The sequence below is a fragment of the Pongo pygmaeus genome, chromosome 1, assembly GCF_028885625.2.
Source record: "Pongo pygmaeus isolate AG05252 chromosome 1, NHGRI_mPonPyg2-v2.0_pri, whole genome shotgun sequence".
Classification (NCBI taxonomy): Eukaryota; Metazoa; Chordata; class Mammalia; order Primates; family Hominidae; genus Pongo; species Pongo pygmaeus.
The window spans coordinates 137,858,476-137,883,703 of record NC_072373.2 but is presented as its reverse complement, the minus strand read 5'-3'; the positions used below and the strand labels follow the sequence as shown (position 1 = coordinate 137,883,703).

General features: G+C 39.3%; 2 protein-coding genes across 3 annotated transcripts; one reads left to right on the top strand and one right to left on the bottom strand.

Annotated features, from left to right (window-relative positions):
• The first annotated feature begins 722 nt into the window (after positions 1 to 722).
• C1H1orf146 (chromosome 1 C1orf146 homolog) lies at positions 723 to 25,026 on the top strand. 2 transcript variants are annotated; one of them, XM_054476391.2, is made up of 7 exons: positions 755 to 856; positions 1,600 to 1,795; positions 14,211 to 14,319; positions 20,169 to 20,262; positions 22,180 to 22,348; positions 24,004 to 24,082; positions 24,754 to 25,026. In XM_054476391.2, exons 3-7 carry the CDS (start codon positions 14,254 to 14,256, stop codon positions 24,886 to 24,888), a joined length of 543 nt encoding a protein of 180 aa, XP_054332366.1. In that variant the 5' UTR covers positions 755 to 856; positions 1,600 to 1,795; positions 14,211 to 14,253; the 3' UTR covers positions 24,889 to 25,026. The 2 variants fall into 2 exon arrangements, with proteins under 2 accessions (XP_054332364.1, XP_054332366.1); XM_054476389.2 differs by lacking the exon at positions 1,600 to 1,795 and having other exon boundaries at positions 723 to 856.
• On the bottom strand, positions 11,840 to 12,817 carry LOC129043109 (actin, alpha skeletal muscle-like). Its single transcript, XM_054499738.1, has 2 exons — positions 12,813 to 12,817; positions 11,840 to 12,452 (listed from the first exon to the last, which is right to left on the bottom strand). Exons 1-2 carry the CDS (start codon positions 12,815 to 12,817, stop codon positions 11,840 to 11,842), a joined length of 618 nt encoding a protein of 205 aa, XP_054355713.1.
• Positions 25,027 to 25,228: the final 202 nt, after the last annotated feature.

The window sequence follows — 25,228 nt, the reverse complement described above, 5'->3', positions numbered from 1 at the left end:
ATCAATTCCGGACAACTGAGTCTAACACGCAAAAATCTTGTATTTTTTTTTTTGAGACAGAGCCTTGCCCTGTCGCCCAGGCTGAAGTGCAGTGGTGCTATCTCGCTCACTGCGACCTCCGCCTCCTGGGTTCAAGCGATTCTCCTGCCCCAGTCTCCCGAGTAGCTGGGATTACAGGCACGCGCCTCCGTGCCCAGCTAATTTTTGCATTTTTAGTAGAGACGGGGTTTCACCATGTTGGTCAGGCTGGTCTCGAACTTCTGACCTCGTGATCTGCCCGCCTTGGCCTCCCAAAGTGCTGGGATTACAGGCATGAGCCACCGCTCCAGGCCTACAAATCTTGTATCTTCTTTTTTTTTTTTGAGACGGAGTCTTGCTCTGTCGCCCAGGCTGGAGTGCAGTGGCGCCATGTCGGCTCACTGCAAGCTGCGCCTCCCGGATTCACGCCATTCTCCTGCCTCAGCCTCCCGAGTAGCTGGGACTACAGGCGCCTGCCACCGCCCCCGGCTAAATTTTTTTTGTATTTTTAGTAGAGACGGGGTTTCACCGTGGTCTCGATCTCCTGACCTAGTGATCCGCTCGCCTCGGCCTCCCAAAGTGCTGGGATTACAGGCGTGAGCCAGCGCGCCCGGCTGTATCTTCTTAACCACTTTCGGCTTCCTGCAAACCTCGCTCTAGGGAGCCAGAAACGCGGAAAAGGTTTGCGGGGTCTGCGGTTGCGCAGAAGCCCAGCGGCTACAGAACCCTGCCCCAGGCACCCTGGGCACTCTGCCCGGCCGGCAGCGCCTCTCACTGCTCGCGGAACGTTCTGGAAGTTTGGGAAACCCTGAGCAGTCTCTGAGGACCCGGTGAGCAGGTGGGTTTGCAGCGCTGGGGATGAGGCCTCGGCAGACCTGTCTCTTCACGTTTTTCTTTCTTCGTTCTTCGCCCGCGTAGTGCTCTCTGACTTGCCCAGCTCAGAGCTTTACCTCAGGGCTTTGGCGGGTGAGGGGAGGAGATCCTGCCCACCCTATTTTCCCCTTGAGAATCCGGTGTGGAAAGGGCTCCTTCGGGGTTTTCCCTGTCAGAAGTCCGTCACCCACCTGCGATTGTAAATTTTATTTGCTTTAGGCTTTGTTGGTCACTCCGAAAAGTAAAGAATGGAAGAGACCTTGAAGATCCTTGTAGGCCGGCGCCTCACTGGGCCCGTGAGGAGACTGAGCAGGGAAAGTGACTTGCTGGAGTTGATGGGGCAGTGTTAAACTTAAATTTGCAAACACTCTAGAGCTTGGAAAAAAACAAAACAGTAGGAACAAAAGCCCAGAATACCAGGGCCTTGGAACTGGCAAAGGTTTAAGAGGCCACTGGGCCCAAGCTTTTTGTTTTTATTTTTAATTTAACTTTTATTTTAGGTACAGGAGTCCGTGTGCAGGTGTGTTACATAGGTTAAACTCGTGTCACGGGGGTTTGTTGTCCAGATTCTGTCGTCCCCCAGGTGCCCATTAGTGACTGTCCCTCCTCCACCCTCTGGTCTCCCGGTCCCGTCCCCCGCACCTGCCCCTCCCCTCTGTCCCTGCACACTCAGCGTTCAGCTCCCGTTTAGACGCTTTTTGTTTTCAGGTGAGGATGCAGCCCAACCAGAGGTGACGTGATTTGCCCAAAGCCACACAGTCCCCGCTTGGCTGCTGGTCGAGGAGCTTTTCCCCATAAATGCTGAGAAGGCACTGCCCCAGCCCCAGGTTTCTGATTCATTCCTCACCTTTAACAGGGACTTGGGACACGACTGACCCCAACTCCTTTCTCACTTATTGTGCAGGTGATTACTTTACTTCTCTTAGCTTTAGTTAAATTGTTTTTAAAACCTATGTATAAGGGTGTGAAGATTTAAATGAATATTTACATATTACTAGATTTAAGTGAATATTTATAGATTACTAACTGATAGACACAAACATACATATCCACATACATACCAGTAACTACTCCAAAAAGTTCTTGTAACCTTTGCATATATGTATTAATAGCTATGTGGGTGTATTAGTAAGTATGTGTAGGGGGGGTTATCGAAGTTGAAGCCCTTCCCCCAGCCAACTCACCATTTACTCATTCACAAATCTTTTGAGTGTCTACTGGGTGCCAGGTGCTGAGTAAGGTAAAACAGAATCAGAATGTGTCCCTGCTCTCATGGAGCTAGTTAACTTGTCATTCATTCATGCATGCAATAAATGAGGAAATTAGCAGCTGGTTTCAACTCAGCAGGAAGAACTTTCTAATTATTAAAGTTGTTGAAAAGTAGAATGAAATCACCTTGGGAGATACTAACTTACCATCACTGAAAGTGACTTTCTCTTTCTTTTTTTTTTTTTTTTTTTTTTTTAGACAGAGTCTCGCTCTATCACCCACACTGGAGTGCAGGGGTGGGATCTCAGGTCACTGCAACCTCCACCTCCTGGGTGTGCAGCCACACCTAAGGAATGAGGAGTTATATTCCCCACCCCCACTGTTTAATATTTTTAGAGACAGGGTCTTGCTATGTTGCCCAGGCTGGAGTACAGTGGTTATTCACAGGTGCAAACATAATGCACTGCAGCCTCAAACTTTTGGCCTTAAGCAATCCTCCTGCTTCAGTCTCCTGAGTAGCTTGAATTATAGGTGCGTGCCACTGCCCAGCTCTATGCTCCTGTTCTTAAGGTTGGAGTATAAATACATAAATTATTTGGAATTATTCTGCACAGATTTGTCTCTTCTCCATTTATTGGTTTGTTCAAACCTTTATAGCAGTATAGACTCATGGATATTCATTTTATACTTTGGATTATAATGCTATTTTGCTCAAATTGTTCCAGCTTTAGCCATTGGGAGCTCTTTCAGTTGGTTCCTCTGCTCTTATGACATGCCCCGTCAATGCCATCTGTGTGGGGTTTTTTGGTTTGTTTGTTTTTGTTTTTAAGTACTTTCTTACTTTTTGGCACTACTCTGGACTCATCTTGTATGTTTCCTGTCCCAGTCCTAGAATCAGCCATTTCTCCAAGGAGCCCTGGTTCCTTTTTTGGAGAATGCTATTTAGAAACCAAAATCTGGGTGCTAGGTGTACTTGTTGCTAGCACCCAGGTGCTAGGGTGTTGTTTGTTTTAGGCCCTTTCAGCTAACAGAGTAAAGAAATAGATGTGTGTGTACTAATCTGGGTATATACACATACAGTCATGCATTGCTTAATGATAGGGATGTGTTCTGAGAAATGCATCATTAGGTGATTTTGTCATTGTGAGAACATCATAGAGTGTAATTACAGAAACTTAGATGGTGTAGCCTACTAGACATCTAGGCTATATGGTATAGCCTATTGCTCCTGGGCTACAAATCTGTATAGTATGTTAATGTACTGAATACTGTAGGCAACCTGTGTATCTAAACATATCTAAATGTAAAAAAAGTAAAAATACAGTATTATCATCTTGTGGCACCACCAGTCATATATGAAGTCCATTGTTGACTGAACGGTCAATATGCAATGCATGAATGTATCTATAAAATATTTCTGTGTGTATTCTTCTGTATCTATATTAAGTTAACAATGAGTTCATACTGTGACCTCCAATTCTAACTATGGACCATTCTAGCCTTGAGAGGTAGGATTAAAAAGAAACTTTAAACAAAAGCATGAAGAATGAAGTTTTTTAAAATGCTGTTATGAGCATTCTTGTATAAGTCTCTTAGTACAGATCACATGCATTTTTGTTGAATATACATTTAGGAGTGGAGTTGCTGAGTTACAGGTTACGAGTATCTTCAACTTTAGTAGATAATGCCTACCAAGAACTGTGAAAAGTCTTATCCTACTTGCAAGCTAATAAGCTAGCCTGTTACTGTTTTATAGATGCTTGCAGAATATATAAGATGCCTCAGACAGAGACAAAGGATATTTTTAATTCATGGAAAAAGCAGGAATTAAATTAAATCATGGCTTGGATAAAGAAAATGTACATATACATCATGGAATACTATGCAGCCATGAAAAGAAAGAAATCATGTCCTTTACAGCAACACGGATGCAGCTGGAGGCCATTATCCTAAGTGAATTAGTGCATGAACAGAAAACCAAATACCACATGCTCTCACTTATAAGTGGGAGCTAACCATTGAGTACATATGGACATAAAGATACAAACAATAGACAATGGGGACTACTAGAGGGGAGAGGGAGGAAGGAGGATAAGGGCTGAAAAACTACCTTTTGGGTACTGTGCTCACTACCTGGATGACAGGATCATTTGTACCCCAAACCTCAACATCACACAATATACCCATGAAAGAAACCTGCACATACACCCCCTGAATCTAAAATAAAAGTTGAAATTTAAAAAGAAATTTTACCACTGAAACAACATGCTGTAAGAGCAAAGGTGGTATTTTTCTAGCTTTGTAAGCAGTGCAGATTATTTTTTCTAAAAGTTGAAGATATTTTTCCTTTTGGAAAATAATTGGGATGTGGTAACTTCTGGGACCTTTTTCAGTGAATATCAAAGTGTTTCAAAGAGGTTATTTTTCACTATGCATAACAAGGGATTAGTTTTGCTTTCTTTGCTTGATTTCAACTGCCTGGCATTAATTTTAGTTTCCATAGCAGCAACAGTAAGCAATTGGCATTGGAGTAGCCAGATTTGCTGCAGATACCAGAATCTCACCATAGGAAATATTTTAAGTAGCCCTGGTGTTGGACTCCTGTACTTCTCTTCGACACAACAGAATTTGCTAATTTTAAAATGACACACTTATCATTATTGAATATTTTCAGAGCTATTTAAAAACCTGTAAGATGGCTGGGTGTGGTGACTCACACCTGTAATCCCAGCACTTTGGGAGTCTAAGGTGGGCAGATCACCTGAGGTCAGGAGTGACCATCCTGGCCAACGTGGTGAAACCCCATCTTTACTAAAAATACAAAAAAATCAGCCAGGCGTGGTGGTGCACACCTGTGGTCCTAGCTACTTGGGAGGCTGAGGCACAAGAACCGCTTGAACCTGGGTGGCGGAGGCTGCAGTGAGCCAAGATCATGCCACTGCACTGCAGCCATAGTGACAGAGTGAGATTCCGTCTCAAAAAATAAATACAGACGTGTGTGTGTGTGTCTATATTGTATAATTTATATGCAGTATAACATATGCATGTATATGTAACATATACAACATACATGTGTATATATAATGTATATAACATGCATGTATATATAACACATAACATATGCATGTATAACATATCATGTATGCTGTGATGTTTTGACACATGTATACACCTGTGAAACAATTACTACAATCAATATAGTGAATATACCCATCCCAAAGGTTTCCTCCTGCCCTTCTGTAATCCCACTTTTTTTTCCCATTATCCCTTCTTTGGTTTTTTTTTTTTTTTTTTTGTCACTATAGTTTGTATTTCTTTTTTCTTTTTTTTTTTTTTTTTTTTTGAGACGGAGTCTTGCTCTGTCACCTAGGCTGGAGTGCAGTGGCGCGATCTTGGCTCACTGCAAGCTCTGCCTCCAGGGTTCATGCCATTCTGCCTCAGCCTCCCGAGTAGCTGGGACTACAGGCGCCCACCACCATGTCTGGCTAATTTTTTGTATTTTTAGTAGAGACGGGGTTTCACCGTGTTAGCCAGGATGGTCTCAATCTCCTGACCTCGTGATCCGCCCACCTTGGCCTCCCAAAGTGCTGGGATTACAGGTGTGAGCCACCGTGCCCGGCCTATAGTTTGTATTTCTTATATAAAATAAACTATACAATATGTGCTGTGCTTTTGGGGGCAGGGGTTGGCATCTTTCCTTCATAATTTTTTAGAGTGACTCGGATTGTGTGTATCAATAGTTCACTCCTTTTTGTTGCTGAGTAATATGCCATTGTATGAATATATTACAATATCCATTCACCTGTTGGGGGGCATTTGGGTTGTTTCTAGTTTTTGGTTACTACAAATAAACCATTCATGTGTAAATCCTTGTATAGATGTATGCTTTCTATTTTCTTTGGTAAATTACCTAGGAGTAAAATGGCTGGATATCATGGTAAGTATATGATTAACTTTTTAAGAAAATGTCAAACTATCTTCCAAGTGTTTGTACCATATACTTTCAAATTAGTAGTGTATGAGAGTTCTAGTTCCTCACATTCTCACCAACACTTGATACTGTTAGTTTGTTAAATTTTAGCCATTATAATAGGTATGTAGTGGTATCTTGTAGCTTTAATTTGCATTTCCCTAATAATAATGTTGACTATCTTTTTATGTCCTTATTTGCCACTTATATATCTTCTTTGGTGAATAACCTGCTTAAATCTTTTGACTATTTTTTAATTGGGTTGTTTGGTTTTTTACTGTTGAGCCTTGAGTGTCTTTTTTGTTTTGTTTTGTTTAGTTTTGTGTTTTGAGAAAGTCTTGCTCTGTTGCCCAGGCTTGGGTGCAGTGGCACGATCTCAGCTCACTGCAACCTCTGCCTTCTGGGCTCAAGCGATTCTCCTGCTTCAGCCTTCTGAGTAGCTGTGACTACAGGTACGCACCACCATGCCTGGCTAATTTTTGTATTTTTAGTAGAGATGGGTTTTCGCCATGTTGGCCAGGGTGGTCTCAAACTCCTAGCCTCAAGTGATCCGCATGCCTCAGCCTCCCAAAGTGCTGGGATTACAGGCGTGAGCCACCGTGCCGAGCCCAAGCCTTAAGGGTCTTTAAAAATATATTCGTGATACAAGTCATTTACCAGATATTTGCTTTGCAGATATTTTCTTCTAGTCTCTAGCTTGTCTTTTTATTCCCCTTAAGAGTGTCTTTTTAAACATTTTTATAAATGTAGGTGTTACTGGTGCAGTTTTGTTGTTGTTGTTGTTTTATTTTATTTATTTATTTTTTTATTTTGAGACAGAGTCTTGCTCTGTCGCCCAGGCTGGAGTGCAGTGGCATGAACTCGGCTCACTGCAAGCTCCTCCTCCCAGGTTCACACCATTCTCCTGCCTCAGCCTCCCGAGTAGCTGGGACTACAGGCGCCCACCACCACGCCCGGCTAATTTTTTGTGTTTTTAGTGGAGACGAGGTTTCACTGTTAGCCAGGATGGTCTTGATCTCCTGACCTCATGATCTGCTCGCCTCAGCCTCCCAAAGTGCTGGGATTACAGGCGTGAGCCACCGTGCTCGGCCAGAGAGAAGTTTTTAACTTAGATGAAGTCCAATTTATCAATTTGTTTTCTTTTATGGATTGGGTTTTTGGTGTCATACTAAAAATTATTTACCTAACTCAGGGTTACAATTATGTCCTATTTTCCTCTAGAAGACTTATAGTTTTATGTTTTACATGTAGGCCTATGATTCATTCTGAGTTAAATTTTGGGTATGGTGTATGGAATGGATCCGAGTTCATTTTCTAAAACATACTGATATTGAATTGTTCCAACACCGTTTATTGTAAAGACAGTCTAGCTCAATGTTTATCAATGTTGTTGATCTTTTCAAAGAACTGTTTATTTTCTTTATTCTATTTTTATTCCATTGATTTCTGCTTTAATCTTTATTACTTCCTTTTTTTCCCATTGCTTTGGGTTTAATTTGTTCTTTTTTTTCTTTTGAGACGGAGTCTTGCTCTGTCACCAGGCTGGCGATCTTGGCTCACTGGCAACCTCTGCCTCCTGGGTTCAAGCGATTCTCCTGCCTCAGCCTCCGGAGTAGCTGGGACTACAGGTGCGTGCCACCACGCCCAGCTGATTTTTGTATTTTTAGTGGAGACGGGGTTTCAGCATGTTAGCTAGGATGGTCTCCATCTCTTGACCTCATGATCTGCCCACCTCGGCCTCCCAAAGCTCTGGGATTACAGGCATGAGCCACCGTGCCCGGCTTGTTCCTCTTTTAATATAAGATGGAATAAGGTATTAATTTGACATAATTCTTCTTTTCTGGTTTAGCCACTTTTTTTTGTTTTCTTGAGACAGGGTCTCACTCTGTCGCTCAGTCTAGCTAGTGTGCAGTGGAGCAGTCATCTCAACCTCCCCAGGCTCAGGTGATCCTCCCTCCTCAGCCTCCCAAGTAGCTGGGACTAGAGTTGTGTGCCACCATACCCAGCTAATTTTTGTATTTTTTTGTAGAGATGGGGTTTTGCCCTGTTGTCCAGGCTGGGCACAAACTCCTGGGCTCCAGCAGTACACTGGCCTTGGCTCCCCCAAAGTGTTGGGATTATAGGCGTAAGCCACTGCACTCGGCCTAATTTAGTCTTTTAAAGCTATGTGTTTCCCTCTAAGTACTCCTTTAGCTACATTTCATAAATTTTTATGTTTTATGTTTGTTTTCACTCATTTCAAAATATTGCCTAACATCCATTATGATTTATTCTTTGATCTATGGGTTACTTAGAAGTGTGTGTTTGATTTCCAAGTATTCGTGGCTTTCCCTCAAATTTTTTATTTATATTGATTTTTAATTTAATTCTATTGTGGTTTGTATGACTTTTGTTTCATGTATTTTGGAGCTCTGTTAGATGAATATATAATATATAAGGAATGTATATATCAGGATATACATTGTTATATATTCCTGATATATTGACCTTTTTATCATTATAATACATCCCTCTTTGTCTCAGTTGATATTTACCTTAAAGTCTATTTTGGTTTTTTATCAGTATAGCCACTCCAGCTCTCTTATGGTTACTGTTTGCATGATGTATCTTTTTCCATTCTTTTACTTTGAACCTATTTGTATCCTTGAATCTAAAGACAACATATAGTTGGATTTTGGTTTGACTGTAAAATCTTATCCATTCACATTTTAATGTAATTACTCAGTATTGCTGACTGCTATTTAAAAAATTTTTAAATTGAGATATAAGTCATATGACATTAAATACATTTTAAAATGTACAAGTCAGTGATTTTTAGTACATCCACTGTGAGGTACAACCGTCACTACTATTAAGTCTGCCAGTTTGCTATTTAATTTCTAAATGTCTCATATCTTTTTTGTTCCTCTGTTCCTTCTTTACTACCTCTTTGGTGTTATATGAATATTTTTTAGTATACCACTTTGATTCCTCTGACTTCTAAATTTTTTTTGTTATTTTCTTAGTGCTTTCTCTGGATACTATAATATGCATCTTAATTATTTCAGATTAGCACTAATTTAATTCTGGAAAAATAGAGAAACTTTGCACCAATATAGCTCCATTTCCTCCCGATATACTCACATGCATACATGCATGCATGCACACACACACACACACACACACGTACACATACACACACTTGACTCAATAATATAATTACTGCTTTATATATTCATCTTTTAGAGAAATTAAGAGAACTGAGGAAAATACATATTTATTTAGTCTTACATTTATGCATCTATTTACCACTTACGGTTCTCTTCATTCTTAACGTGGATGCAAGTTAACATATGGTAGCACCTTTCTTTTGGTTAATGGTTGTGTGGTATATGTTTTCCCATCCTTTTACTTTCACCCTTTTTATATCTTAGTAGTTAAAGTGTTTTTATTGTAAGCGGCGTATGGTTTTTCCCTTGTCATTTGGGGCAATCTTTTCTTTTAGTTGTAGAATTTAGTCTTATATGTAGATACTGATGTATTTGGGTTTAGTATGCCATGTCACTATTCGTTTTCTATTTGTCCCTCAAGTTATATGTTCTTTTTTCTCTCTCTTGCCTGCTTTTGGACTTCTGAAGTGTTGTTTGTTTGTTTGCTTGCTTTAAATCTGTTTTTCTCTATTACCTTGTTGAGTTTTTTAAACCATAATTTGCTGATTAACTCAGAAATTACAAAATGCGTGACTGACTTATCAAGATCCAGTATAAGTGAGTACTTCTACCACTTCAAGGACCTAAAGCACCTTAGGTACAGTTACCATCATTTCTCCTTTTTTTGCTATTGCTGTATATTTTAATTGAACATCTATTTTAAACTTCCTTATATATTATTGTTCTTATTTGTAGTCATTCTTGATTTAGAGTTACCCACATATTTACATTTCTCCTTTCCATTAGTCTTCATTTATTCTGGCATCTTTGTGCTTCCATGTGGGATCATTTGCCTTGTGCCTAAAGAACCTCTCCTGGTATTCGGCCGGGCTTGGTGGCTCAAGCCTGTAATTCCAGCACTTTGGGAGGCCGAGGCGGGCGGATCATGAAGTCAGGAGATCGAGACCCTCCTGGCCAACATGGTGAAACCCTGTCTCTACTAAAAATACAAAAAAATTAGCCGGGCATGGTGGCGCCTGTAGTCCCAGCTACTCAGGAGGCTGAGGCAGGAGAATGGCGTGAACCCGGGAGGCGGAGGTTGCAGTGAGCTGAGATCAAGCCACTGCACTCCAGCCTGGGTGACAGAGCAAGACTCCATCTCAAAAAAAAAAAAAAAAAAAAAAAAAAAAAAGAACTTCTGCTGGTATCTCCTTTAAGTGTGGGTCTACTGATGATGAAGTCTCTGGTTTTATTTTTCTCATAAAATTTTTCTTTATTTCTCCCTCATTTTAAAAACGTATTAATCTCAGCTATGAAATCCTATGTTGGCAATTATTTTCTTTCACTACTTAAAAGTTATTATTCAGTTGCCTCCTAGCTACCATGTTTCTATTGAAGTCAGTTTTCAGTTTATTGTTTCCCTTTAAAAATAATACACCTCTTTTCACTGGCTCCTTTGAAGATTTTTTTTTTTTTTGGTTTTACTTTGTTAATCTGTTGCTTAGTTTAATCTGTTCAGATTTATTATTGCTCTTGAACCTACGACTTGATGTCTTTAGTCAATTTTGGAAAATTGACTTGGCCACTCTATTTTTATGTATAGGTCCTGCTCCATTCTCTTTTCTCTTTCTCAGACTTCAGTTATCTCTCTGTTAGACCATTTCACAAGCCTAATAATGCCTTGTATGTGTATTATGCTTTTCTCTGTGTTCTTTATCCTTTTGCTTAACCTACCTCAGTCTGGATATTTTCTTCTGACCTACATTCCACACTTGTGTTTAACCTGCTGTTTAATCTATCCATTGATTTGTTTCCAATTTTGATATTTTTTCATTTCCAGAATTTACATTTCATTTACTTTTACAGTTTCAAATTTTCTGCCAAAATGCTCCAATTGTCGTATACTGCTTTGAACAAATTAATCATTTATAGTCTGGATATGACAATGCCAGTATTTCAGTCTCTCCTTGGTCTCTTCTTTACAGTCAGCTTTTTCCCCTTGGTTTTCAGTCTGTTCTTAATTCTTTGTATGCCTGGGTATTTTTTTATTGTGTGCTGGATGCTGTGATTGCAAAATTATAACACTAACTTGTAACCTGAGGCTCTGGATAATATCTTCCTCCACAGGGGATTTACTTTTGCTTCTGGCGGACAGTTTTTCTAGATACAGCTGTGACTCTCCAGATTGTCTGATTGAAAGGACAGAAACAACTGGTTCAGGAGCCCTTGTCAGCCTCTAGAGAAATCCCAGAACACTCAGCCCTGACACATTAATACCCTGCACAGATCGGAGACTGCTGGCCACGCAGACTCACCAAGCCACAGACTTGTCTTCCGCAAGCATGTTCTTACCTCAGCCACGAAGTGACCAAGCCACATGTACTAAGGGTTGAAATCAAAGATATGTACAGGGTATTAAACAAATACCAAGGGGAATAGTTAACTTGAATACAAGGTCAAAATCAGCAACAAGTTCTATGATCCAGTGCTGATATCAGATACTAGCTTTAAGGACAATTTCTTTTCGAAGGCTTATTCCAGATTCGTGAGGCTAGCATGAGATGTATGCATTTGCCAGGGACAAATTTATACTTCTGAATTAACCCATGCAGCAAAAGCTATACATCTGCTCACAGTCTATTTAGAAGCATTTGTGGTGAACAATGGAGGGGCCCAACTTGTCATACTCCTGCTTGCTAGTGCACATCTGCTGGAAGGTGGACAGTGAGGCCAGGATGGAGCCGTCGATCCACAGCGAGTACTTTTGCTCTTGGGGTGCAATGGTCTTGATCTTCATGGTGCTAGGTGCCAGGGCAGTGATTGCCTTCTGCATCCTGTTGGCGATGTCTGGGTACATGGTGGTGCCTCTGGACAGCACTGTGTTGGCGTACAGGTCTTTGAAGATGTCCACATCACACTTCATGATGCAGTTGAAGGTGGTCTCGTGGGTGCCACAGGATTCCATGCCCAGGAAGGAAGCCTGGAACAGCACCTCCGGACACCGGAACCGCTCGTTGCCGATGGTGATGACCTGGCCGTCAGGCAGCTTGTAGCTCTTCTCCAGCTTTTTGTCATCAGCTGTAGCTGTTCTTTGTACTGTCTTCTTTCTGTGAGCTGTACCCTTGCCCCCATTCTGGACCTGATCCGGAAGTTTGGCTAAATTTTCTTGATTTGTGCTGTTGGTTAATCTGAAGCAGAGAAGGTCCTCCAACTCCAGTGTGCAGCAAGAACAAGATGGCTGCCCAGGAAGATTTCTTAAATAAGAAACAAAACCTACTAACCATAAATGAAAAGATTGATAAATTTGACTACATTGGAAATAATAATTTGTGTGTATCAAGAATTACCCTAAAGAAGGCGGGGTGGCTCAGAAGACAAGTCACAAACAGGTAGAAAATACATAGCCAACAAAGGACTGATATCTATAATATATAAAGAAATCCTACAAATATATAAGAAAAAGAAACAACTAATAGGAAAATGGGCAAAAGACATAAGTGGAGAAGTGACTTTAGGGTTTTCAGTCTCAATGAAATTAGAAAAGTAGCAAATTTAGAGCACAGTGAGATTCCATTTCATGCTACTAAGTTTATGGTAATTTTCTTTCCTCTCACCTCATACGTATACTATAAACTTTAGCACGCTGAACTTAAATGCAATTTTATTTTACTATATACCTGGTTGCCAATGTATGGTGCGTTGTTGTTCTGCAGAATACTCTTCCTTCTCTTAGTACAGTGGTTCTTAAAGTGTGGTCCCCAGACCGGCATCATCAGCATCACCTGTGTACCTCTTAGAACTGCAGATATTGGCCAGGTGCAGTGGCTCACGCTTGTAATCCTAACACTTTAGGAGGTTGAGGTGGGAGGGTCGCTTGAAGCCAGGAGTTCAAGACTGGCTTGGCCAACATAGGGAGACCACCCCCTGCATCTCCACAACAAGTTTAAAAAAAAAAAAAATGGCTGGGCGCGATGGCTCATGCCTGTAATCCCAGCACTTTGGGAGGCCGAGGCGGCGGATCACAAGGTCAGGAGATTGAGACCATCCTGGCTAACACGGTGAAACCCCATCTCTACTAAAAATACAAAAAAAAATTAGCTGGGTGTGGTGGCGGGTGCCTGTGGTTCCAGCTACTTGGGAGGCTGAGGCAGGAGAATGGCGTGAACCTGGGAGGCAGAGCTTGCAGTGAGCTCAGATTGCACTACTGCACTCCAGTCTGGGCAACAGAGCAAGATTCCGTCTCAAAAAAAAAAAAAAAATTAGCCAGGCATGGTGGTGCGTACCTGTAGTCCTAGCTACTTGGGAAGCTGAGGCAGGAGGATTGCTTGAGCCTAGGAGTTTGAGGCTAGGATCGCACCCCTGTACTCCAGCCTGTGGGTGAAAGAGTGAGACCCTCTTTAAAAAAAAATGCAAATATTCAGGTCCCACCTCCTATATTCCCTATGTGAGATATATAGTATTTCCCTCCGTAGTAGAAGGCAGGTTTGCTTACAAAAGATTCAGGTTTCCTAAGCTCTGGGTTTCTTTCCTATAATGCAACCCACTGTGTGTGCAGATGTCACCTGGCCTTTGTCCCATCACCCTGTGGGAATTGGGCTTGAGGAACTAGTGTAAGAAAATAATGATGCTGTGGCTATACTGCTATTGCTCTGAGTGAAAAACTGTCCTTTGTCTCTGAGTCTGTCTTTTATCTGTATAAGTGAAACTCTGGCAGGCTAACTTTTTAGCTTGCAGGTAGGATAAAAACCTCAGACCTTGCAAGTTCTTGATGCAAGTCCTCTTTCTTTAAAGTTAGTGTGCTGAAATGGGAATCATTGCTTTTGATCCTTGTTAATGGGAAGCATAGTATTGAACAGGCTAAATGTATAACAAGACAGATACTTTTTCTGTTGTCAAATTTTGATGTTCAAATATTCTTTAAAATGTCTCTAATACCCTAGTTTTATTTCCATCTTTAATTTACTCATTCATCAGATATTTCTTTGCATTCTTTGTGTTCTTAATTTTCTCAGATTGTTGCACCATTAGAAGCTAGGTTGATCCACAGACAGACAGATGGCTGAAAGTGGAAAAGAAAAAATAAAATGGACAACCACCATTATTATTAGCTCATCTCTTAAGGTAAAGGGGCATTTGGGCCACTGATCTTTAACTTAAAAAAATTAAAAGCAGCTTTCATATAGAACAATATTTTATTTTATTTTTATTTATTATTTTTTTTTAATTCTTTTTTTTTTCTTCTTTTTTTTTCTTTTATTATTATTATTATTATTATTATTATTATACTTTAGGTTTTATGGTACATGTGCGCAATGTGCAGATAAGTTACATATGTATACATGTGCCATGCTGGTGCGCTGCACCCACCAAATCGTCATCTAGCATTAGGTATATCTCCCAATGCTATCCCTCCCCCCTCCCCCCACCCCACAACAGTCCCCAGAGTGTGATGTTCCCCTTCCTGTGTCCATGTGTTCTCATTGTTCAATTCCCACCTATGAGTGAGAATATGCGGTGTTTGGTTTTTTGTTCTTGCGATAGTTTACTGAGAATGATGATTTCCAATTTCATCCATGTCCCTACAAAGGACGTGAACTCATCATTTTTTATGGCTGCATAGTATTCCATGGTGTATATGTGCCACATTTTCTTAATCCAGTCTATCATTGTTGGACATTTGGGTTGGTTCCAAGTCTTTGCTATTGTGAATAATGCCGCGATAAACATACGTGTGCATGTGTCTTTATAGCAGCATGATTTATAGTCCTTTGGGTATATACCCAGTAATGGGATGGCTGGGTCGAATGGAATTTCTAGTTCTAGATCCCTGAGGAATCGCCACACTGACTTCCACAAGGGTTCAACTAGTTTACAGTCCCACCAACAGTGTAAAAGTGTTCCTATTTCTCCACATCCTCTCCATATAGAACAATATTTTAAAAAGTTCTTAGCTTAATTATCCACAATTAGTTGTGGGGAGCAGGAAGTGCATAAGCTAAATGTATTTTAAAGATAAATTAATAGACTTTTTCCATTCATTTTCAACATCCAACTTCCTTAATTCTTTGAAGGTTGGAGATTTTCTAAAGTTCTTTTTTTTTTTTTTTTTTCCTTCTGTAAGCACTCTAATGGCGATGTTAAGGAATTCCAGTAACAGTAAAGATATGCAAATATATATTAGTTAAGGCTTTCTGAGAGCTAAAGAACCAGAAACTGATATCCTAGCCTTGGCAGCACTGGAATGAGACTGTCTCCTTACGGTTTGGAGAGGGAGAGATGGAAAGTTGAATGCCTGAGAGTAGGTGGTCAACTCACAACCGTTTTAAACTCCTCAGCTCACAAGACTTCTCCATTGCCCTGATATTTATCTTATGGACACCAGCTGATGTCTGGAATGAAGGGGCAAGAAATGATTGTTCCATAGTAAGGTGCGGTTTTATGGTTTTTGCTGTATTTTGTTTTATACTTTGTTGTGAGTCCATTTTCATAAATTATATTTTTACATTTACCCATTTTATAGAGGCTTTTAAATGTATTAAGTTGAACTTTATGAAATTTACATTTCTGTGGTGAAAAGTTTCACATTGTCATTCTTTAAATTTTCTAATAAACTGTTAAGTGCCCCTTTTCATTCCTGTTTTTACTTACATTTTCTTTCTTATGAGTGATAGACATACTAGTTTTTGTTCTTTGTTTTTTTAAGATGGAGTTTTGCTCTGTCGCCCAGGCTGGAGTGCAGTGGCACAATCTTGGCTCACTGCAACCTCCGCCTCTTGGGCTCAAGTGATTCTCCTGCCTCAGCCTCCCAAGTAGCTGGGATTACAGGTGCCTGCCACCACGCTGGCTAATTTTTGTATTTTTAGTAGAGACGGGGTTTCACTGTGTTGACCAGGCTGGTCTTGAACTCCGATCCCTGCCTACCCCCCCAACAACCTGCACGATGGCTTCCCAAAGTGCTGGGATTACAGGCTTGAGCCACCGCACCTGGCTGACATAATACTAGTTTTAAAGATTATTAATAGATGTTACATATGCAGGAAGGAGTATTGTATGGATTTTATTTGGGATGCTGGTATAAACAAAGTTAAACAAGTGTTTTTTTTGTTTTGGTTTGGTTTTCTTTTTACTGCACTATTATTCAGAGACTTTAATATGCTCAAATGCATTGTAAAACCCCAAAAAGAGATGAAATAATATTCAGCATTTCCAAATCTTATTTCAATCAGGAGCATCTTTTAATATCTCATAGGACTAATATCCTATGAAACGTATTTTGAAAAATCTATACTTAGCTTCCTGGTCATTTTGATGAATCAGCTCTTGAACTTACTGTTTTCTCAATTCAATACTTTCTAATTTTACCTTCTTTTTTTTAGCATTCCATTATTTTATTCTTTTAGTTGGCTCCTCCTGATAATAGGATATTATTGAAATTCATTAGCATGATATATATGGGTGCTCATGATCTGCCAGCAATTATTCCTAACATTGTACCCAAATTAGCTGACTTGTGTATACCTTACACACTCACCATATAAGAACCATACCTTTAGGTCTGAATGCCTTTACCTATGTTATTCTTTCTGTCCATACTCTTCTCATATTTGTCTTCTTCCTTCACTTGTCTGCTTAATACACCGCTTTTTATTTTAAAGATTTGACTCAGATTTTTTGTTATATATTTTTTTAATTTTTTAATTAGACAGGGTCTCACTATGTTGCCCAGGCCAGTCTTGAATTCCTGAGCTCAAGCAATCCATTGCCTTGGCCTCCCAAAGTGCTAGGATTACAGGCATGAGCCACTGTGCCTGGCCCTGTTTGAATCAAATTTTATGGAGCTTTCTTAACTCATGTTTTTTATATTTTTAAATGTATCTTCTAGTTCTTTGCCAAAATTCTCAAGCTAGGTTTTATCTTCTTGATCATAGTAAACAGGCTGTTTTAAGGTGTGTGTTTGATAGCTTCACTACGTGGATCCCTTGTGGGCCTGTTTCTGTTCTCTATTGTTTCTGATAGTTTTCTTTAATGGAATTGTGTCCCTTTGTATGTCTGATTATTTTTTATTGTATGTTGGAATTTGTATTTGAAAAATTGTAGAAATAATTTGAAGCCTAGAATAGTGCTATCTTCCCCTTGAGAGGTTTTAATTCTGTAAGAAAATTAAATTCCTGATGCCCTAAGTAGGGTTGCCAGATAAAATACAGGACACTCAAGTTTGAATTTCCAGCCAGGTGCAGTGGCTCATGCCTATAATCCCAGCACTTTGGGAGGCCAAGGTGGGTGGGTCACTTGAGGTCAGGAGTTTTGAGACCAGCCTGGCCAACATGGTGAAACCCTGTCTACTAAAAATACAAAAATTAGCCAGGCATGGTGTTGCATGCCTGTAATTCTAGCTACTTGGGAAGCTGAGGCAGGAGAATCGTTTGAATCTGGGAGGCAGAGGTTGCAGTGGTCCAAGATCATGCCATTGCACTCCAGTCTGGGTGACAGAGTGAGACCCTGTCTCAAAAAAAAAAAAAGTTTGAATTTCAGATAAACAGTGAATTTACTATAATTATGTCCCAAATATTGCATAGGTCATACTTATATTGAAAATTGCGTTGTCACTCATTCACATTTAACTGAGTGTTGTGTATTTGTATTTGCTAAGTCTGACAACCCAACTCCTAAGGCATCTATTTTATATGATGAATTAAGTTGTATCCTATACATCTAGAGTGTTGAATTAAATTGTCTCCTGTACATCTGGCTGTGAGAGAATTGAGAAAATAGTCACTCAGATCATTTTCTTTGTTCCATAATTCAGATGAGGAGAACTGATTGGGAAAGGTTGCTCTAGAGAGTGCTTCTGCAAGGTGCTTGGAAGCACTAGTAATTCAGTTACCACCTTAATACAATTTCAGAGATTGAAATGGTTTGAAGCTGGGCTATAGTCCCTGTGAGAGCTGTTCTATTTTCGTCAAAAGATCTGTTCAGCCTCTCTTCTGCCTCTTTCTGAGCTGGCAGATGCCCTCAGGGAAAAAAGTGGCCTAAATGCTTGCTCGGCTATTTGAATTTCTGTATAGATCTTGGCCTTATAAGTTTTTACTATCCTGTTAGCTCTCTGGTGTATTCAAGCAGATTTTAAAAGATTGTCCAGCTTTTCTAGTTGCCTTCAGCAGGCGGGTTGGCCTAAATTACTTAATCTGCCATTGCTGGAAGCATTATATAATTTTAAAACAGCAGACGAAAAGAGCCATAGTTAAACTGTAGGTCAGGATCTATCTGAGTGACACAAAATACTCTTTAGAAATGAAAGGAAGCATGTATTTTTATATATAATTTCAGCCTGTGTGCTTAACATATACATGTTCTGAGGCAAAATAGAAAATAAAATTAATTTACCTAAGAGATTTTTATCTATCTGGAAACTAACAAGTTTGAGTTTTATTTATTATTTTTATTTATTTTTTAATTTTTAGTAGAAACAAGGTCTCGCTACATTGCCCAGGCTGGTCTCAAACTCCTGGGCTGAAGTGATTCTCTCACCTCAGCCTCCCAAAGTGCTAGGATTACAGGTGTGAGCCATTGTGCCTGGCCAAGTTTAAGTTTTAACCTATCAGGAAAAACTATTAACCACCTAGATTTTAGCGTTGTGGGTAATATGATTTAATTGCCTGGGTGGAATAGGAAATGAGGTGATATTTGAAATGGTTAGTATTAAAACTAAGAGTCCTATAGCTGTCTTCTTACATGTTTTATGACTCACCTAAGGCTTAAAACATTTTAAAAGTATACTAAAGTAACTGTAATGTAAACTGAGGAACTGTCAAATTGGTTGTCTTCTGTGATGGTATTGTATATGTCTGGCACTATGTGGTTCTGTCAACTATTTAAGAAATATACAACCACCTATTTTCCATAGTTATACATTAGTGCATGTCAGAATCCATCTCCAAGTTGCTTATTATTATTATTATTATTATTATTATTTGAGACAGGGTCTCACTCTGTCACCCAGGCTGGAGTGCAGTGGTGCAATCACGGCTCACTGCAGCCTTAACCTCCCAGGCTCAAGTGAGTCTCCCACCTCAGCCTGTGAGTAGCTGGGACTACAGGCATGTGCCACTATGCCCAGCTAATTTTTGTATTTTTTGTAGAGAAGCAGTTTTGCCATGTTGCCCCGGCTGGTCTTGAACTTCTGGGCTCAAATGATCCACCAGCCTTGGCCTCCAAGTTCTCCGTGGCCACCATGCCCAGGCTCCAAGTTGTTTGTTTGTTTTTTGAGGTGGAGTCTCGCTCTGTCACCTGGGCTGGAGCGCAGTGGCACAATCTCAGCTCACTGCAACCTCCACCTCTGAGTTCAAGTGATTCTCCTGCCTCAGCCTCCCAAGTAGCTGGGACTACAGGCATGCGTCACCACACCCAGCAAATTTTGGGCTTTTACCATGTTGGTCAGGCTGGTCTCAAATTCCTGACCTCAAATGATCTGCCCACCTTGGCCTCCCAAAGTACTGGGATTTCAGGCATGAGCCACCACCCAAGTTGTTTTTTAAAATGAAGTTTGCAGCTGGGTGTGGTGGCGTACACCTATAGTCCCAGCTACTTTGGGAGGATTGCATGAGCTCAGGAGGCTGAAGTCAGCGTGGGCAACAAAGTGAGACTTCATTTGTCTCTAAAAAAGAAAAAGAAATTTGCATTTGCTCTGGTTTATACAGTTTTTTAATGCTGTCTTTAAGTTCTGTTCCTAAGTAACATGACTGTAGTACATAACTCACTCCCAAACTTGAAATAAATATTTTAGTAGAACTAAATGTTTTTGCTTTTTTTAAAGTTTTTTTCTCCATAGAAGGCATACTTATTTATCTTTTGATGATCATATCTTTAAGCGGTAGTTATAAAACAACCTATTAAACTTTTAATTTTTTCTTTAGCTTTAATAAAATTGTAAGCATGCCTTAAATTTGTATTTCTGATATTTTTTTAAAAAGAGTTATGAAGTTGCAACTGCCCTAGAAAATCGAAGCCACAAAGTTCGATATTCAGATTCAGTGGAAAATGGATCAATTATATTTTCTCTTTCTGGTATGGTATATTTGCTCACTGCCTTAAGTTTCTTATGAAATATGTTGGTATAAATTCTAATGACTTCATAGTTCAGTAACCATGTAATATGTTATCTTTTGGGAAGGGTAAATGTGTAAAACTTTGTTATTACTACAAACACAGTGCATATGGCCAATTCCAAAATATATTCCTTTTTAGATTACAATTGTTAAAATAAAGCTGAACTAGTGGAGTCTGGTAGAAGATGGGAAAAAACTACTTGCTTTGGAACTGAGATGAAAATAGAAAAAGCCACTTTCCCAACAATTTATACTTACATTAAAGTATTACTTGTATTAACAGAGGACACAACATTTGTCAAAACTGATATACAAAAAAAAACATAGAATGTTTTCCATTAATTTCTATAAGAGTTTGCTGGATTAATATACATATTAACTAAAAGAATCATGGGGACAAATAAATGTTCATGAAATGACAACTGATACAACTGTTAGTCAAGGACAAAAGTCCAGTAAGGAATTAGATTAGGATAAGAGAAGGCTGAGGAGATGGGAAGGGGGAAGGTCCACCTGTGCTTGAGAAATGACAGAAGTGATTTTTAAAAAGGTAGAGGTAAAGGATTTTATCTGGAGGGTTGCAAATAGACTCTTCTAGCAGTTTTGGAAGACAAGCACTTTCAAAAAAGCTCCTAGAATAGATCTCCAGGCTGAAAGTGGTCTAGCCTCAAACTCATTCTTCTGGTTAAATATAGAATCCTCCAGGGAGAAATAAAATATTTGGTGAATATTTGCCTTGGCTACTTTATATACGTGATCTAATTTAATCCTTCTGACAAATCTAACAAATTTACTCCCATGTTACAGAAGAGGAAACTTATGTTCAGAGAGGTTATATAAGTTGCCCAAGTTTACTCAATTAGTGTATAATCACAATCACTTTCCTCAGACTGTCTCCCACATCGTTTGAAGAGCTATAATCAAGTTTCCCTTTAGGACCATTCTTAATGGGCCTGACACTGTTTGAGAGATTGCAGATATCTGCTCACTGAGTGTATTAATTTTTGTAATTCTTTTTTATATTTTTTGAGATGGAGTCTCGCTTGTTGCCCAGGCTGGAGTGCAGTGGTGTGATCTCGGCTCACTGCAAGCTCCGCCTCCCAGGTTCATGCCATTCTCCTGCCTCAGCCTCCTGAGTAGCTGTGATTACAGGCACATGCCACCACACCTGGCTAATTTTTGTATTTTTAGTAGAGACAGGGTTTCACCATCTTGGTCAGGCTGGTCTCGAACTCCTGACCTTGTGATCCGCCCACCTTGGCCTCCCAAAGTGCTGTGATTATAGGTGTGAGCCATGCACCCAGCCAAAGGCTTGCTTAAGACTCTCTTTCTTTAGCTGATTTCCAGCTTTTAAAAATAATTATAGGAGCCTTTTGGTTGCTGAACACATGGAGGTATCTGGAGGGTGGCAGGCCCAGAGAAGGCACTGAAGCTTCATGTCCCTTCCCACATACCTAGCCCTACGCATATCTTCATCTGTATCCTTTGTAGTGTCCTTTATAATAAACTAGTACATATTTTAAAAGTATAACATAAAAAAATTAACTTTTTAAATGTAATTCATCTTTTTAATGAAAAACTACCCAGTATCTTCATGTGGACAATGTCTTCATCTAGGAAAAAAAAAAAGTAGTTACTGATCCAAAAAAGTTTTTCTCTTATTTAGCACAAGTCATTCTTTTATACAGAGCACTTCAAAGAACTACCTAAATCATTTTGTTGTGTAGGAATTCCATTATAGTAATTTCTATTCCTTATGAGTTCAGGGCTTGGACACATATGGTATACTTACAGCTATTTTGGTTGATTTTGAGTTTATAACAAAATTTCATCTCTATGACAAAGTGACGTTTTATATTCAATTCACCTTTCCTAGGAGTTGCATTTTTATTAATGGATACTAAGGAATGTCTTCTGTCAACTGAAGAAATATTTCTAGCCAAAATTGAGAAGTTTATTAACATTCACCAAAATAGTTTTTTGGTTTTGTCTGCTGCCCTCCATGGGCCTGAAGAATGGAAACTGATGTTCAGGATTCAGCAGAGGTATGGAAGAATAGCATTATAGACTTATTTTTCTTATATTGTATTTATTTCAGTTCTTAATTCTTTTAGGTGAGTTTTGTTTTGCTAGATGATGAACACTGTGATGTTAACCTATCAAATTTAATGAAACACGGGCCAAATAGCTATTCTATGAATCGAGGTAACAGGGTTCATGATGTTTCAAGGGCTTCTCCAAGACCAAGCCAAAAGTGAACACTTTTTTAGTCAGTGATGTTTTGGCTATAAAGCCATCTCAAATCCTCTGTGGAGTAAGGCAGGGCATGAATGCGTACACAAATAACAAACAATAGAGATTTGTCTCTTCTTTCCACTTTTTTTTTGTTTTTGTTTTTTGTGTTTTTTTTTGTTATTATACTTTAAGTTTTAGAGTACATGTGCACAATGTGCAGGTTAGTTACATATGTATACATGTGCCATGCTGGTGTGCTGCACCCATTAACTCGTCATTTAGCATTAGGTATATCTCCTAATGCTATCCCTCCCCCCTCCCCCCACCCCACAATAGTCCCCCGAGTGTGATGTTCCCCTTCCTGTGTCTGTGTGTTCTCATTGTTCAATTCCCATCTATGAGTGAGAACATGTGGTGTTTGGTTTTTTGTCCTTATGATAGTTTACTGAGAATGATGATTTCCAATTTCATCCATGTCCCTACAAAGGACATGAACTCATCCTTTTTTATGGCTGCATAGTATTCCATGGTGTATATGTGCCACATTTTCTTAATCCAGTCTATTGTTGTTGGACATTTGGGTTGGTTCCAAGCCTTTGCTATTGTGAATAGTGCTGCAATAAACATACGTGTGCATGTGTCTTTATAGCAACATGATTTATAGTCCTTTGGGTATATACCCAGTAATGGGATGGCTGGGTCAAATGGTATTTCTAGTTCTAGATCCCTGAGGAATCGCCACACTGACTTCCACAATGGTTGAACTAGTTTACAGTCCCACCAACAGTATAAAAGTGTTCCTATTTCTCCACATCCTCTCCAGCACCTGTTGTTTCCTGACTTTTTAATGATTGCCATTCTAACTGGTGTGAGATGGTATCTCATTGTGGTTTTGATTTGCATTTCTCTGATGGCCAGTGATGGTGAGCATTTTTTCATGTGTCTTTTGGCTGCATAAATGTCTTCTTTTGAGAAGTGTCTGTTCATATCCTTCACCCACTTTTTGATGGGATTGTTTGTTTTTTTCTTGTAAATTTGTTTGAGTTCATTGTAGATTCTGGATATTAGCCCTTTGTCAGATGAGTAGGTTGGGAAAATTTTCTGTCATTTTGTAGATTGCCTGTTCACTCTGATGGTAGTTTCTTTTGCTGTGCAGAAGCTCTTTAGTTTAATTAGATCCCATTTGTCAATTTTGGCTTTTGTTGCCATTGCTTTTGGTGTTTTAGACATGAAGTCCTTGCCCATGCCTATGTCCTGAATGGTAATGCCTAGGTTTTCTTCTAGGGTTTTTATGGTTTTCAGTCTAACATTTAAGTCTTTAATCCATCTTGAATTGATTTTTGTATAAGGTGTAAGGAAGGGATCCAGTTTCAGCTTTCTACATATGGCTAGCCAGTTTTCCCAGCACCATTTATCAGATGTCAGCAAAAGTTATATGATCTGTATAACATGAATTGTTTTTCAGATTCCTGGGTTGTAACTTACGAATACTTCCAGTACACAACACAGTAAATGCTATTAATCTTATGTGCACTATAGCAAAGGTGAGTCACCTGTGGAATATGACACATACACACATACATTTTAAGGCTTTTAACTTCCAATTGTCACCCTTTTGAGCGAGACTGGCAAATATCTTGCTTCTGTTCCCCTGAGGGAGTTGCTGTTTCAGGATGCAACTTTTTCCCAAGCCTAAGTCTCTCAAGTCTTCTCAATTTACTTCCAGTAGCCACTACCGTTTAAGACTCACTTGGGTCCAAAAGAGCATTTGGCTGGCCCTATTGGTTACTTATATCTACATTCAAATTCTAAAGTTATAAGGGTTGGTCAGATTGAAGTCATAAACTGTCAGAATCCAAGCATACTATCTTATGGAATGTCATCTACCAATTGTCCACTTTCTTTTCTTGCTTTTTGTCCTCTGCAAAGTGTGCCCAGACACCTCCAACCCCCTAGGCAGACTTAGGTCTTCTTTGCCTTTATACTTGGAACATATCCCCATTAAAGCAATTTTTACAGTATTCTACTTTTTGGCTTGCATGTTTAAAATTCCTTGGATAGAAACAAAGTATTTTCCTGTTGACTACTCTAGTAACTTAGCACAAAGATGATCAAGAGATTTGCTGAAAGAATGAAAGTTAGGTATTTTTAAATGTGACCTTGTGAAAATACCTTATTTCTGTAAATAATGCTGCATCTTTATATCTTCTTCCAGACTACCTCCAAACCATACATAGATAGCATTTGCTACAGAATGATAACAGCTAAAGCTTACATCATTGAGCAAAGTCCTGTTTGGAAAACACTTCAGAAGATAAAACTGAATAGTGATTCAGTTAACCCAAGTTAGAGTACCAACTTAATGTTCTTCTCGAAGAATGTGAAAATAATTAGACCTGTTAAATTATAATATTCAAATATCTATTTAAAGACATGTATATTAATTTGAAATAATAACATGTATACAATTAAAAGTGATTTTATTTTAGGAGTTTCGCTGCAAGATTTAACGCTGTTTAGCAAAGGATTGATACATATATATCATAAAACTCAGGTGTAGCTTCTTAGTGAGTTAAATGGACAAATCTTTAGTAGGAAGTAAAAATACAGAATTTTCTAATCAGTTTTTTTAAAGTCATACATAGTTTTTAGTTTTTTTCCATAAAGGTAGCAAGTATTTCTAAAATTAA

Coding starts and splice junctions, on each gene's coding strand:
- C1H1orf146 (XM_054476389.2), top strand. CDS start 14,254: ATGGCTGAAAGTGGAAAAGAAAAAATAAAATGGACAACCACCATTATT. Junction 14,320..20,168: donor TTATTAGCTCATCTCTTAAG/GTAAAGGGGCAT, acceptor TTTTTTAAAAAG/AGTTATGAAGTTGCAACTGC. Junction 20,263..22,179: donor AATTATATTTTCTCTTTCTG/GTATGGTATATT, acceptor CACCTTTCCTAG/GAGTTGCATTTTTATTAATG.